Genomic DNA, 15,643 nt, shown 5'->3' on the forward strand with positions numbered 1-15,643 from the left:
TCCTAAACATATAGCAGTAAAATGTGACATGAAGAACAGTAATAGGCCCATTGCCCGTAGTATTTTGTTCATGAATATTTTGAGTATCAATCACAACAAAATGGTAAGTATCATTCCTCAGTACTGTGTTACAGTTTACAGTAGTGTTCTTTAGCCGTACGATTAAGTATCCCTGCATTATCATAGGCTGCAGTTAACAAGGCTGCTAGTACCTTGTGATACTGATTGTTGCTTTAGAAGCTTCACAAAAGTTTGAGATCCACATCTAATTAATTTACATATTAGTTTTCATAGCTTGTAGTAAAAAAAAAAAATGCAGACAGACAAAATGTGCTTAACTTTATTTTTAATCACGCTAACAGATATTAAATAGACTTCTTTTTCACCAATCTCTTGTATTTTTAGAGCAGCCTTTCTGTAATATAAAATCAAGGGTTTTTTTGGTTCCAAGTGTATGCACATTACACATCAAACTTGGAGGGTGGTTGTAGCAGAGATATATGTAAAGTTGTTCATTGTTCACCTCCTCTTGAACTTTGGAAGACTTTTTTTCGTACAAAGCTGTGCAGTCCTGACTGTACAAGCTTGAATAATGCCTGACATCTCTGAGATAGTTTAGTATAAGGTTATTCAAGAATCTGGCATCTGCATTTGGTTTAATAGTAGCATTTTCCTTTACAGAGATAAATACCTAATAAGATCTGAATTCTAGGAAGTGGGTCTCACACTCCATGTGTTAAATGATCTAGAAGTATGTTGCATTTATTGGGAAATGAAACACTGCATAGATCAATCAAGATTTTCATCTCATCAGACTCTGTGTGTGTGTAGAAATTTGTTTTCCCTCAGAGTTGGAAAGACAATCAAATGTAGATGAGGCAAAATATACATTCCCCTGCAATTTTTGATTGATGTAGGTGAGGTACCCACCATTCATGATGAGGTCGTCCATATCCAGTTATATCTAATATGTGCCATGCAGTGTTTGTGCAGCACATATCAAGCACTGTTGAGAGAAAGTTCCCTTTAGGGATACACATCTACAGTGTGTGTTACACACTGCTTCATATAGTCTCCATTACTAAATGGCTTGATGCTTGGTTAACTCTAGTAACTTTTAAATTTGAAGTAGTTTATTTTAAAATAAAGACCATTGTGCTATAAAATATTCTGCATGAAATGTCAGTCTAGGTCTTCTGTTTTTTCCAACAACATAACTGTTGTGTTTGATTTATTGTGACTTTTCCAGCAGTATACTCTTTTTGTCATAGCAGCTAAAAGTGGTATCTCAAGCAAATAGATTTCTGCATCCTCTTTCAACTGGGTTTTTTGACAAGGCAAGGAATTTGTGATCTGCAGTTACACACTTTTTGAATTTTTTTTATGTGAGACCTGGTAGTCTGTCATGGATCACACTTGGGCATCCCTCCACTATTGAATTTTTTTCTACATGAGCATTCAACAGACCACTTTGCATTAAGTTTCCTTTCACTATATAATTTAATCCAGGGGTGGCCCAAGTTACTGAGCCTTATATGACAGTCTTCAGAAGTTCAAGAGATGGGGCATACTGGCCGGGGGTCGGAGCTTCAGCCCCTCGGGAGGCACCTGCTGGGGCTCAGAGTTTCAGCCCCACTCCTGCTGAAGCCCCAGCAGGCGTGCTCCACAGGGCTGAAGTCCCAAGATCCCCCTCCCCGCTGGGCAGAAGCCCCTACTCCACCATCCCGCTGCAAGGTAAAGGTTCTAAGCGTGTGCACTCCCCACCACCACCCCCCCCCCCCCAACCGCACTTTAACTGTAAAAGAGCTGCATGCAGCTCACAAGCCACAGTTTGGCCACCCCTGATTTAATTTGTTTGGTCCTGCTAGTGTGGCTAATATTTTGACATTGAAAGGAGCAACCAGAATAACTATTTAGGTTAGTCTCTTATTACTATGAATGACATCTGTTATTTTGTAATGACAAATCATGTCTTAATGATAATTAGCAACTGCTTGTATTGCTGCAAGAACTGACATTTAACTTAACATTGAACTATATTTGGCATTCGCATAAACATCTGATGCAAGTATAACATGCTGTATATTTCTCAGTGCTGATAAGTCACAGAATTAACTTACAAACATCTTACAAATTACATTTAGAATGAATTTTAAATCTTCAAGTAAATTTACTTATGAAAGGTATTGGATTGACTGCACTAGAAAGTGAAGTAACCTGTTTACAGAAAGCATGTAGTAATAGCATAACAACCCCACCTCAAAGCTACGTATCCAGACCCCTTCAGTCATAGGAGACTGCTAAAACTGATTGTCATTTGTAATAATGAGTTTTCTGTTCTTGGCATTTATGCGTCAGTAACTGGACTACAGAATTCAAATTGAGTATGCATAAATTCGAAGGCCAGAAAGGGACCATTTTGATCTAAACTGAGCTGCTGCTTAACATAGGTTGTAGAATTTCACTCTGGATCTTGCATCTTACCACAATTTGTGGCCAAGCTAGAGCATGTTTTAGAAAAACATCTAGTCTTGATTTGAAGACTCCAAATGATGGAGAATTTATAAGGTCCTTTTGGTAATCCAGTGTTTAATTACCTTGCTGTTAAAACTATCTTATTACCAGTCAGAACTTTGCTGGCTTCAGCTTCCAGCCATTAGATCTTGTTATGCCTTTGACTGCTAGGTTAGAGACTACAAGTGAACAGCTAAGAGACAGTGTTTACTTTTGATTGCTGCTAACTGGGGCCAAATTTGAAGTGGTGCTTTAGTTTTGAGAAATTTTGTTCTGTTTCTGTATCCTGACCTTTCTCAGTATATGGGACAATTGTACTGTCTTTCTTCCTGCAACCGCTAGAGGCAGTTCAAACATATCTGCGTTCTGCGGCTTGACCCACACCCCTTTTTTCCCTCATGTCTTAATTCTGTGTCCAACTTGCTAAACAGAGCAGCACTTTAGTTCTCCTGAGTCATCCATTACGATCCCAGCCTTTAAAGATTATATGGTGTCATTAGCTAACAATTTTTCTCTCTCTCTCTCACATGCGCTAAAATTTAAGGGACTCGTCCACTTATATGGGGCCACCCACTGAGCTTCTTATCTCTGGTTTTCCCTTCTCCACCATCGTGGTGAAGCAAGCCAGATTTAGCAAAATGAAGGATGTCAGCACAGTCAATACAATAAGTTACCCTTTGGTCAGTTGTCTACCTCAAGTGTTTGTAAAACGATTAGTAGTGGTGATAACCCAGCTGAGAACTCTAGGAACTTCTCTATACCGATTCTTAGAGGACCTGCTCATCAGAACAGCATTCCCCTGGAACTACTAGAAGTAACCCAGAGGGCCCTCTCCATTCTTTGACAATATGCATTTATGATCAATTTAAATAATCTCTCTTTTCAGAGTCAAGATAGAGATAAGTCAGTTTTCCTAAAGCAGAGAGGGGTTAGTAAGATCCAAGGACTGACTTCTGAAGTGTCATTCTTCCATCTATATCCAGGACATAAGTCTTCTGATCTCATGCAAAGAGATTATTTAACAGGCAAGATCACATAAGAAAGAGTTTCCAGATTTATTTTTGGGGACCTGGAATATGATTGTAATCTCCTCTCCCCACTTCCCCCAAATCTTTGATCATAGCTGAAGAACCATAATACATGGGGAAGGTGGTCATGGTCAGATCTTCATAGCGTCGTATCTTCAGAATTATCACTTCCTAGAGGAAAGTAGTTGAATTGGCTCTTTTGGACTTCCCAGATCACCTGAGAGCAAGGCAAATGCTGTTTGAGTCAGACAACACAATGCTCCTGGCATACATAAATAAGCAGCAGGGTACAAGAAACTCAAATCGAAATGTCAGAGCAATTTGGATTCTTTTGTGGGCAAAATGTCACCTACCTTCTGTTATGGCAATAAAATATAAGGGAATACCCTGAAAAGAAGAGGAGACTGGCTGAACAATTAACAGGTAAACACCTCAGAATGGTCCTTAAATTGTCCCCGCAACAAAAGTGTTTCTGCTCATATTTCAAAGCTACACCACTCAGAGATGCCATAGAGCTATCTAGATGTAACACAAAGGCAAGGCTCTCCTTCATCAGGAAACAGGCTCACAAATTTGCAGATTGGCTTTCCTCCACTCTTTCACTATTAGGCTAAGTATGTCAAAAGATGAAAAAAGGAGTAAGACATCTGTTGTTCTCATCCCCCAAAACAGATATTGAAGGTATGGTACTCAGACCAAGTAGAGATCTCATGTCTCCACTCTATCAACTTACTAACAGGCAGGAGCACTTATTCCAGGACTGTTGAACTCCTAAACATGGCAATATTCTTTCAAAATAGCAGGTGCTGCAAGCCTTCCATCCATCCCACTGGTGTTCACAATAGATCAGTCCTAGGAAATATCAAGTGTTTCAGCTCTTCCGCGTTCCATACAGGATGGAACTAAACCTGACCATGTACCAACCACCATTGCATCCCATGTGTTAGTATAAACCAGTCTCAGACTCAGACTCATCCAAGTCTGATGTAGATCAGCCTCCAAGTTTGTTAGAGCAGCGTCTCTAACCAAACCAGCAGTTATCTCGATCTTCCATGTCTGGGATCTCTCTTAACCCATCTATTCAAAATCTACTGTATACAATTACTTCATATTTGTGGCCCATAAAGGCATAGTGGTCACCAAATCTCTGCTGTTAAAAGATACAAGATTTACTGCTTTTTTCAAGAGGAAAAACGGTTGCTCTTTGGACTCATCACACTAAGATCTATCAGATAAAACGATTAAATGAAGTCATTTTGTACAACAGAATTCCTTTCTGGACATGGGTAGTGTCTCTCTTCTTGAAACTACTAGTGGCAGTTCAGACTCATCCAAAAAGTTCCAGAGCATTAGCTATTCCCCTCCCACTCTCATGCTCGATGAGTACTTTCACAGATGCATGGAATCATTAAAGTTTTATTAAGAGGTTATAATCTTCTAATACCTTCTTTCATTGTGCTAAATATATATAGACATGAACCTTGAATAGGTCATCGTACATATATCCAGAAAAAATTCACTCAGCGGGGGTGGAACTGAAAAGAAGTCAGTCACAGAAAAGAAATCTGGTACATTTTTTCCATTCTTGAATTGTTCCAATTATCTTGTACTCGGGGAGAAAGAGCAGTAAGAAAAAATGAGTATGAAGGGAGAACAAAAATAGAGGAATATTTCCCCCTCCCTACAGTAAGAGAGATTAGTAATTTTGGGATCACCTCTTGGAGCATCTTCCTGCTAAAAAGACACTTCTGCTTGGGAGTGAAAAATAAGGCTTACAGTGTTTTATGACCGGTTTCAGAGTAGCAGCCATGTTAGTCTGTATTCGCAAAAAGAAAAGGAGTACTTGTGGCACCTTAGAGACTAACCAATTTATTTAAGCATAAGCTTTCATGAGCTACAGCTCACTTCATCGGATGCAACAGTCTTGATGGTTGACAAGGTGGCAATTTTACAGATTTTCCCTGTTTTGGCGCCCCTATCTTCTGCCCAGAAGGCCGCTGTGGAATACAATGAATGGGATCTGATCCATTTTGGAATACGCTTTGTCTGTGGCTGAATAGGCTTCAATGACACAGCACTTGGTTCACTAGATGCACAGAGTGTGGATTCATTGCAGATCCAGGCATTTAAAGGTGGAAGGAACTGAACAGGGATGATGTTTTCCTGAACTGATCAATTCTATTAAAGTATATTTTAATTGCTTCTCTCACAGTGATGTGAGGAAACCTGGATTTGTGCTGGAAATGGCCCACCTTGATTATCATACACATTGTAAGGAGAGTGATCACTTTAGATAAGCTATTACCAGCAGGAGAGTGGGGTGGGAGGAGGTATTTTTTCATGCTTTGTGTGTATAGAATATCTTCTAAACTTTCCACAGTATGCATTCGATGAAGTGAGCTGTAGCTCACGAAAGCTTATGCTCAAATAAATTGGTTAGTCTCTTAGTGTGATGACAGTTCACAATGACAAAGACGTGTGTGTGTGTGTTGGTTGGTTTGGAGAACTTGGCCTGTTTTTCCTGTTATGTGTTTGCCAAATAAAAATTATCTTATGCTTAAAAATATCTTTTAAATAGCACTTTTTTTGCATATTCCGGTTTCTACTATTTTATTTTAAATGGTGAAGATACTAAGTTTCATTGAATTCCAACCATTTGTGAACATACGGTATTGTTCTTTTTTACATGTATATGTTGCTGCATGTTACATGTTCATTCAGTATTGCTGTATGTTATGTTGCATGATCGTCTCAATTCTCTATCCTTTCCAGCCGCTTGAATATTCAGAGAGCTTTCCTTATGTGTTCTGATTACATCCTTGTCTTCCTCCCCTACTTTGCAGTATATGCATTTAATTTTAAACGTGGATCACTTAAGGGGATTCTCAGCAAGTCGTACTACTTGACTAGAAGAATCTTAATTAGGTACATCGTGCTCATAAATCGTTTCAACTCTGATTTTTTTAAATATGACTTGCAATTAGGATGCCAGAAGTCCAGTAACTTGAGAATTATATGCTGAAATTCACAAATAGCAAAGGTAGAGGGCATTCAGGATGTAATTTGTTTTAAACTTTGCATTCTCATATCTCACTAAAGTCCCGGTCATCAGTTTTGACTTCATTTGATGCCCCAATGCATATAAGTCTGCAGGTGAAGTTACATCTGCTATAGAATAAGGAGACAGTCTAGGAAATAAACTGTTCTTATATTGTATTGCATAGTTTTGCAAAGGTTCTTTTAATGCAGTTTACACCCTATGGAATAAAAGATATTTAAAAAGAAACTGCAGTCTACAAACGTATTGGGGCCTTTTGTTTTTTTAAGTACTGAATAGACCACCCCACGCTCTCTAGTGGATTCCAGTATGGGGTTAATGTCACCATGTTGGTATTGGGCCATGGAGCGAGGGCTGGCAGTCATACAAAATTGTGGGTGTTTGTTAAATCTGTTTGCAGATCACCTTCACTTATACTAAAAGACAACAACATTGATTTTTTGCTCATCTTGTTTTAGAGGGCAAGGTGAGATATTTAAAAGTTTGTCGTATTAATGGTTGGTTCTTTTATAGTTTTTGGTTTATAAATAGTGATTCTCTTGAAAGAAAAAACAAATGAGGGACAATAACTAAAATGTGAAGGTATTGTTGTTGCTTACATTTTGCCAAAAAAGACTATATTGTGCAGTTTGACATATAATTTACAGTTGTGTGTTTTTCTCTTTTAACAAAAATTTTCATGGATTTCAAGAGGTATTTTTTTTAGCCCACATTAAAATTGTATTTATCCTTTATAGGAAAAATTAAATGTGTTTTTCACTGTTTTCAGAACCGTTCGTCAGATGGCACAGGAGCAATTCTTTTTAATGGCTACCAGGTGTTGTATGGGACAGAGACCTCTGCTTTTCTTCATTACACTGCTGTTTACTGTGTTAGGGGTAAGGCATTTGAAATTAACACTTCCATTATTCTAGTACAGTTTGATGTTCTATAAGAAATGAGTGATAAGATAAAAAATAATTTCAATTAAGAGTACCTTACTACCATGTATAATGCACTTGAATTTACATGTTTTGAACGTTTTTTCTTTAATTATGCTGCTATGGCTCTTGTGTTGCAATGCGTTGTAGGATAATTCCAATTTGATAGCGGTAAAAATGGTCTCTTACACAAATACTAAAAATATATTTTTTAAAATGTAACTATTTTAAAAGTGAATGGCAAAACTTCTTTTGAAAGGTTTATTCCTTAGCAAATTAGATAAGTATGCATAAATTATGAATAAATTTGTTTTTAAGCTACATATTTGTGAAGCAGTTCATCCTTCATTTTCTGTACCTGTCAGGACTTTCAAACTCAGTGTACTTCTGGCTCTGTATTAAACGTTTTATCTCCTCAGTTATCTTTACAAGTTAGTGAAAGAAGCTGCTTTTCAAGTATTTAGTTCAAAAATAAATTGTCATTTTTAAGTTTACACACAACTGTTAATCTCTTCAAATATTAAACTTTTTCATTTTATTTTTCTATTACAATTCTATTCAGCTTAGGAAAAAATTGTCTGGGTTTAGTGGCTCTAAATAAAAAAGGCATTTATAAATTTATTTATTTATATTTGTGTTAGAGTACTGCAAGAGAGAGAGCTAAGCATTCAGGAGACTACTTCACCTTATTAAGACACCTTCTTAACTACGCTTACAACAGTAATATTAATGTGCCCAATGCTGAAGTTCTTCTTAATAATGAAATAGACTGGCTTAAAAGGATTAGGGTAAGTTGTAATATCAGGTGAATTATAGAGATTGGTCTTCCAAAAATTCAGATTAAAGTTTAGTTGTAAATTTCACAAAAGATACATAATTTCAAGCCTTCTAACTTTTTTTAAAATATTAGGATGAAGTGAAAAGAACAGGAGAAACAGGTGTTGAAGAGACAATCTTGGAAGGCCACCTTGGAGTAACAAAAGAGTTGTTGGCATTCCAAACTCCTGAAAAGAAATATCATATTGGTTGTGAAAAGGGAGGTGCTAATCTCATTAAAGTAAGTTACAGTTTGTATTATATGTTAATTTTGAATATCGCTACTTTGAAACCAGTAAAAAAAAAAATGTGGAGAAACTTTTTATTTTACAGAATGGAACCACAAAAGTGCCTCATTCCATGAAGCATTTTTTGTTTGTAAAGCAAATGGTTCTACTTGGAATTTATTAAACTTTTCAAAGTATAATGGATATGTTGGTCTATTAAGAATACTTAGCGTTTACATTGCCTTTTACATCTTCAGACCACCGTTTGTTGATTTGTTACAACTTAGTGAGATAACTTTATATGTAAGGCCCCACTTATAACATTGCAGAAATTGCAGATTCCACAATATTTGGCTTCCACCACAATTTTGATAGCGGGAGTCCCACCATGCTTGAGGCTGACCATGGGAGCCCCCACTGTCAGCTCCGGGCAACCAACAGCAGAAGTAGCCCAGTGTTCCTACTCTCAGCCTGGGCGGCCAACAGCAGAAAATCACAGAAAAGTAATAACGGACTTTATTACCGCAAATAATTTCCATTATTACTTTTCTGCAATTTTCTATGGCTTGTTCAGAATTCAGCTGCAATTTTTTTGAAAATCTTCCCACAGTTCAAGTAGGGCCTTACTTATATTCTGCTTTGCAGCTGGGGAAACTGAAGCAACAAGTTAGCTTGACAAACTATGCATAGTGAGACAGATATAGAGCACAGAGATTCTTTCCTTTCATGTCCCAAATTCAGTCTATTAGCTCTTGCTAATTAATTTATTATTCTTTTGTGTTCAAGTTTATGTACAACTCCATCGTGTCTGAATAGTTAATCAAGTGTTTTCTGTGCATGAGTAGGGTGATAGCTCTGAGCTTTGAAGCTCTCTTGTTGAGAACACAAAGCAACAGCTAGAATAGTACTTTCCAAAGGTGATACACTAATTTAGCAAGATTTGTCACTGATCCAGATTGATTAGAAATTTACAATTGAATTCTAAAAAGAGAGTTAACTTGAAGATAGAATATTTCCAAAAAAATAAGACTACCACTTTAAATTTTTTAGGCTCTTCTTTATTATAGAATGAAATACATTTTAGCTTATCTATATTCTTTTCAGTCATCTCTCTCATAAATGTAAAGCTTTCCAGACTGTTGAAAAATACTTCAGTTTTTTAATAGTAACGGGTAACAACTTTTCTGTTTTTCAGGAATTGATAGATGACTTCATCTTTCCAGCTTCCAATGTATATTTACAATACATGAGAAATGGAGAACTGCCTGCTGAGCAAGCCATACCAGTCTGTAGTTCACCAGCTACCATTAATGCTGGTTTTGAGTTGCTAGTTGCACTAGCAGTGGGGTGTGTCCGAAACCTCAAACAAATAGTAGACACCTTGACTGAAATGTATTACATAGGTACAGCAATAACTAGTATGTAGTATTTTTAACCATCTATTTTCTAATTATTTAATCTATGTATTATAATGTATGTAAGTGTTTCCTCCCACTTATACGAGTAACTTGTGGTGTCAACTGATTTTGATGCTAATTACACCCCTCCACATACACACCGATTAAAAGAATCTTTAACTTTGTTTGTAAAGTCAGTCACTCCAAAGTTAGGGAATACCAGTGTTAAGGTTGCTTCTGCAGCCTTACTTTGGCCCCATGGTTTGTATGCATTATGATTGTCTTTAATAACTTGATCACATCCCAGTCTCCTTGCCCAGACTGTCCCAGTTTCTTTTCCACCCCCATACTCCCTGTCTCCCTCCCTGAACTCCTTGCCCTATCTGTGTCCTTCATCCCCTGTCTACTTGTCTCAGTCAGTCCCAGTTCTTCCAGCTCCTCCTCAGATTTGTCTCCCATCACCTTTTTCTATTCCTTAGTCCATCTTCTTGATTAGACAGTTGCAGTCATGACACATCCCAATCCCTAGCCTCCAGTGTTAGTCTCTGCCACAGCCTCCTTGTCTCAGTTTACCTCCACCCACACGCTCCCCCACAGGTCTGCTTCTTGTTTCTTTTGCGTTTGAATCTGGCAGCTTCCTCCTCTGTGCTGCCTGGGTCCAGCAGGAGGGTCATTGAGGGTCTACACTGCAATGTAAGCCCAATATAAAATACATTGTATTTTAACTAGGTTAAGAATTTTTTGACCCATGCTCAAACCAAGGGCTCTGGCATCCATAATGCAGTGTGCAAACCTGAGTCAAAGTAACCATATCCTAGAATCCCTAGGCTTCCCATGGTGCACCTCCACCCCCTCCATGTGGCTGCTCTAGCCCTAGGACCATAAAGTGCTGTGAGAAAACTTTACTGCCCACCCTGAACATTACCAGGAAGCAGCTTGCTTTGCAAAAGGTTTGATCTGTTTTCTCTGCATTGCAAAACCAGGAGGCTCTCTGATAGTGTGCTTGCAAATAGGTGATCAGACCAGAATGGGTTAACACTGACCTGGATTTCTGCAGTTTGCAGAGGGATTGTGGCTTCCATTTTCAATAGAGTGGGTTCCAGATTGTTGGGATAGAGAGGACTAAGTTGTCCCATGGAATTGTGGGATACTTCCAGATGATTCCCGGGACCTGAGTCAAGTGGGGCTGCATCTACACTGCAAAGCAATAGGGCTTGAAACCTGGGTCCCAGCTTGACTCAAACTTGGACACTCCAGCCCTGCAGGATCCTGGGACTGTGCATTAGAGCCCTGGGTTAGCACAATTACAATATAGACACAAGGGAGGCTAGCCTTGAGTCCAGGCTCAAGCAGGGGCTGATGTTGCAGTATAGACGTACCCTGAGAGCCCAGGAGACCATCTCCCTTCTCTCAGTTCCGGTGCCCAGACCCAGCAGAGTTGCAGGGAAAGTCCTGAAGACCCTTGGGCTGTAGCATGCCCAGTGCAGATGGAATCTTCAGGGAATTTAGTTACTATAGTCTAAAGTCTACTGAGCATATGCAAACAGCGATTTTTTCAAAGGCTTATAACTTTTCTCCAAATTTGGATGGATTTTCATAGGAATGGCAAAGGCACGGGAGCCTAAGTATGTTATATACACAATGGATCACAAGCTTATGGGGAACAAATTTATAGGTCACTTTCAAATCAGAGTTGCTTGCATTACAATGTTGCTGGGACATCACTAGGTTGGCCTGTTGGTCACTGATTTTAGCTTACTTGGTGACAATAAAAGACTAGTTGAGAGTCTGGGGGTGTGGATGCAAGGAATAGTTCAAGTGCTTGTTCCTATGTGTATTCCACACATGGCATGCATGCACTTCATGCACCTGAGACCAAAGACTTCTAGCAAGTACTCTGTTAGTCTGGGCCTCTGCCCAGTTGCTCCCTCGTGTTCTTTACTGAGAGCATAAGGAGTGGTGCAGACCAATACTGCTCAAGTTCCTTCTTATTGCCTCATGGCCTGAGTCAGAATCCTGTCTCTGAAGCTATCTTTGCATAGTCTTTCAAAACCTTTAAATATAATTGTATATAGTTTTAGTATTCATAGTGTTTAAGCATTTTAGTATTTTTATAGTCTAGTTTAGTTTAGTTTCTCCCCATCTTGGGGATCCTCTTCTTGTGGAAAAGGACTGTGCTTAGAGTCCTAGGGTTTAAGAGCTGTCTTCTTCTCGGTCAGTGATGAACACCAGTGTTTCCTTTACAGTCTTGGGGAGGCTAATATCTCTGCTAAGGTCAGCAGCTGCCACTCTCCCTCTCCAAACCTGTGAGGGACAAGAGCTCTGACTGAAGAAGTACCTCATGGGGAAAGCCATGGGACCCCACGTGGATCCAGGCCAGGGAAACAGTCTTGCTCACAAATTGATACCATTGTAAAACACCATCCCTTCAAGCACAAGCTCAGAAGCAGAGGCCAGATCTGCTAAGCCCAGGGAATCACTACGTCTGGGCTTTTGATGAGACTAAAGGGCACACTATACTCAAGAACAGATCCCCCTCCAGGTCTTCTCCTAAAAGAAAGGATCCTTCTCCTACTCTGTCCAAGTTGGGCAAGTCCTCATGATTGGGTCCTAAGGACCTATGATCATCTAAACCTCCAAATTATGAGGATAAGGTGCAAAGGAGAATGGTACCAATGGATCCCATTATAGTAATCCAGCTCTTGAGCCAAAGGATCAACACCTGCTGACACCAACTAGGAACTCCAGATAGGACTCCTCTTACATGGTATTGTCTTGTCCCCAGAAGGACCCACAGATCACCGTGACCATGGATATGCTGCATATAACCACCGGGACACTTCACTCTCCAGGATGGACTGAAACCTGTACCTTTTCAGAGGATATTTTCACCCTTCCTTATCCTCAATTGCCTCTCCCTTCGGGTCTGGTTCTCCTGAGTGACATCTCCACACTGGAGGAGGAACTACCTTAAGGAGAAAAGGATACTCCATATCCTGTCCACAAGTTGGAACATTCACTCACTAGTACCAACAGCATTGCTGTTGGAACCAGAACTTACGTTTTAGTTGGCTGGCTCAGATGTTCTACATAAGCCATTGCTGCCACAGAAGGAGACTAGTCTGGACAGAGACTCTAGGAGGTCTTGGATCCATCCTCCACTCAGATATGACTACCCACGGGACCAGTGGTACCCAGTGTCTTGGGGTCCCCCCAATGGGTTGATCCTTCATACTGGCCATATTGATGCCCATAAGATCCCTACATTAGACACCCCAGATTAGTACATGGATACTGCTGGCCTTCCTCCTCTAGCTAATGTCAGTATACAAGAAATCGAACCAGATTCACCAGTACCAATGATTCTGATGGTGTCACCTTCCTCATCTGATGAGGCAATTACCCCATCCTTGCCATCCCCACCTGACTACCATGGGCAACATCAAAAGCTCCTGCAGAAGGTGCGGAGTGAGATCCGGATTCCATTTGACAGTTTGCAGCCCTCTGAATCCTGGTCAGGTGACCCACCCAGCAAACAAGGGCATTGTGGAACCAGCCAGGATAGTTTAGCATACTCCTTCTTCCTAATTTCCCATCCCAAAAATGGCTGAGAGGCAATATTTTGTACCAGCTAAAGGGACGGAGTTTCTGTTTACTCCCGCTGCCCACAACTCCCTAGTAGTACAAGCAGCCACTAAGACATCCATGCTTATAGCACTGCAAGGCAATCCTTGCAGACAAGGTGCTTAAATACCTTGACCCTCTAGAGAGAGGAGATATTTTTATCCACCAGCCTTCTGTTCAAAATTGCTAACTATGAGTCTCTATTGGCAAAAAATGTTTTCACAAACACTTGAAGTTCAAAGACAAACTCCCTCAGGAGGACCAGAGCCCAATTTCAAGTCCTCATCGATGAAGGTAAACTGATGGCTAAGACCTCTCTTCAGGGTGCAGTGGTCATGGCTAATACTGCATCTAGAGGTATAGCTACAGCTGTAGTGATGAGGCGTGAACCTTGGCTCCACTTCTTGGGGTTCCTTAGGGAAGTCCAGAATACCATTGAGGACTTGCCCTTTGAGGACCCTAATCTATTAAATGAAAAGACTGATTAATCTTTATGCTTGCTGAGGACTCCAGGACAACTCTCCACTCCTTGAGTATTTATACCCTGGCCCCAAAGAGAAAACACCATAAACCAAGTGTACAAGCTAAGACCTTTCCCTTAGGTGTTCTACAACCAGTCCCTTACAAACTTCTGTGCAAACGTCAGAGGGCATAAAGGCCTATATATGCAGCTTTCTCCACCACAGCTACATCCATTCAACCTCCATCCACCAACCAGGTTACTTTTGATGGGATGCTTGAGAACCATGTACCCTTATTGATATCACTCCCTTCTGCCCCCCAAACCTTTGGTCGACTCACCCTTTTCACCCACAACTGAAGGGGAATAACAGGTCACAGGTGGGCACTAGAGATCATTCCGTCCAACTGCACTATCGAGTCTCTTCCCCCTCTTCAGGGACCATGCCCTTGCTGACCCTTTTTCAGGGACCATGCTCACAAGGAAATCCTCTGTCAGGAGGTGGACTGTCTTCTACAGCGAAGAGCTGTAGAGCAATATATCTGCAAAGAAAGAAAGAAACCAATTACGAAAACACGTAGACTGTTTGTCACGATAGCAGAGCAATCATGGGGACAAGCATTATTGGATCAGAGACTCTAAGTAGATGTCCAGCTGTATCATTCTTTATCATCAGTGTGTAATTCTTCCCCTGGAAAGGGTGAGGGCCCGTTCCACTAGAGCACAGGCAACCTCTGTAGCATCTCTTTGAACATTTGTAAAGCTGCAACTTGGAGTTCCATCCATACCTTAACATTATGCCTTAGTCCAGACCTCTTCTGCAGATCCACCTGTTGGGACAGCAGTATTACAGACATCTGTACCAATTGCATCCTTGCTCCCTGCTCCTGTTTATGTACTGCTTACCAATTACCCACATGTGAAAATACACATAGAAACCAGCTCTCAAAGAAGAAATGGAGGTTACTTACTTGAAACTGGATCTGCTTAGGCATGTGTGGTCCTTATCTATATTCCACTGCCCGCTTTCCTTCCCCTTAGCTTTGAATCCTATCTGATTCATGGTAAGAGAAGGAATTGGAGAGGCATCAGTCCGCACCATCCTTTATTCCTTTGGTGCAGAGCATGAGGGAAGCAACTGTTTAGGGGTGGACCAGTGCACTCTACTTGCTAGAAATCTCCAGTCTTGGACACATGGAGCGAACTCACATATGGAATACAGATAGGGACCACACATCTTGAAGAACCTCCAGTTGTAAGTAACACCCATTTTCAGAGAAAACCCAACCGTAAGCCATATTGATATCTTTATGTGAAATTGCTTTCAACTGTGAAGTAAAATGTGTGGCATAAATAAACATGATGTAGAATAAGAGATTTAAGAGGAGTATAGTCTGACTAGAGAAGTATTCTTCTAAAACATTTATTTACTTTTAATAAGGAAACAAGTTAGAGCCAAACTGGTGCAGTATTCTGAACTCTGATTCCTTGTCATTGCTAGTGGATTTTGAATTCTTCAACTTAAGTGTCTTTAAAAGGCAAATCACTGGTCTCAAGGGAATAAGTACTTCTGCTGCTAATTTGGCACTAGCTATAGTT

General features: G+C 40.1%; 1 protein-coding gene across 4 annotated transcripts in view; it reads left to right on the forward strand.

Moving 5' to 3' along the window:
• USP9X (ubiquitin specific peptidase 9 X-linked) overlaps positions 1-15,643 on the forward strand; it is a 205,070-nt gene that overhangs the window by 143,814 nt on the left and 45,613 nt on the right. For 3 of the 4 annotated variants that reach the window (XM_048864529.2, XM_048864519.2, XM_048864545.2), the window contains 4 exons: positions 7,370-7,478; positions 8,162-8,308; positions 8,431-8,577; positions 9,759-9,981. In XM_048864529.2, coding sequence (XP_048720486.1) covers positions 7,370-7,478; positions 8,162-8,308; positions 8,431-8,577; positions 9,759-9,981 — 626 coding nt within the window. The remainder of the gene's footprint in view (positions 1-7,369; positions 7,479-8,161; positions 8,309-8,430; positions 8,578-9,758; positions 9,982-15,643) is intronic. The other variant, XM_048864537.2, reaches the window with a different exon arrangement.

This window comes from Caretta caretta, chromosome 1 (genome assembly GCF_965140235.1).
Source record: "Caretta caretta isolate rCarCar2 chromosome 1, rCarCar1.hap1, whole genome shotgun sequence".
NCBI classification, from domain to species: domain Eukaryota; kingdom Metazoa; phylum Chordata; order Testudines; family Cheloniidae; genus Caretta; species Caretta caretta.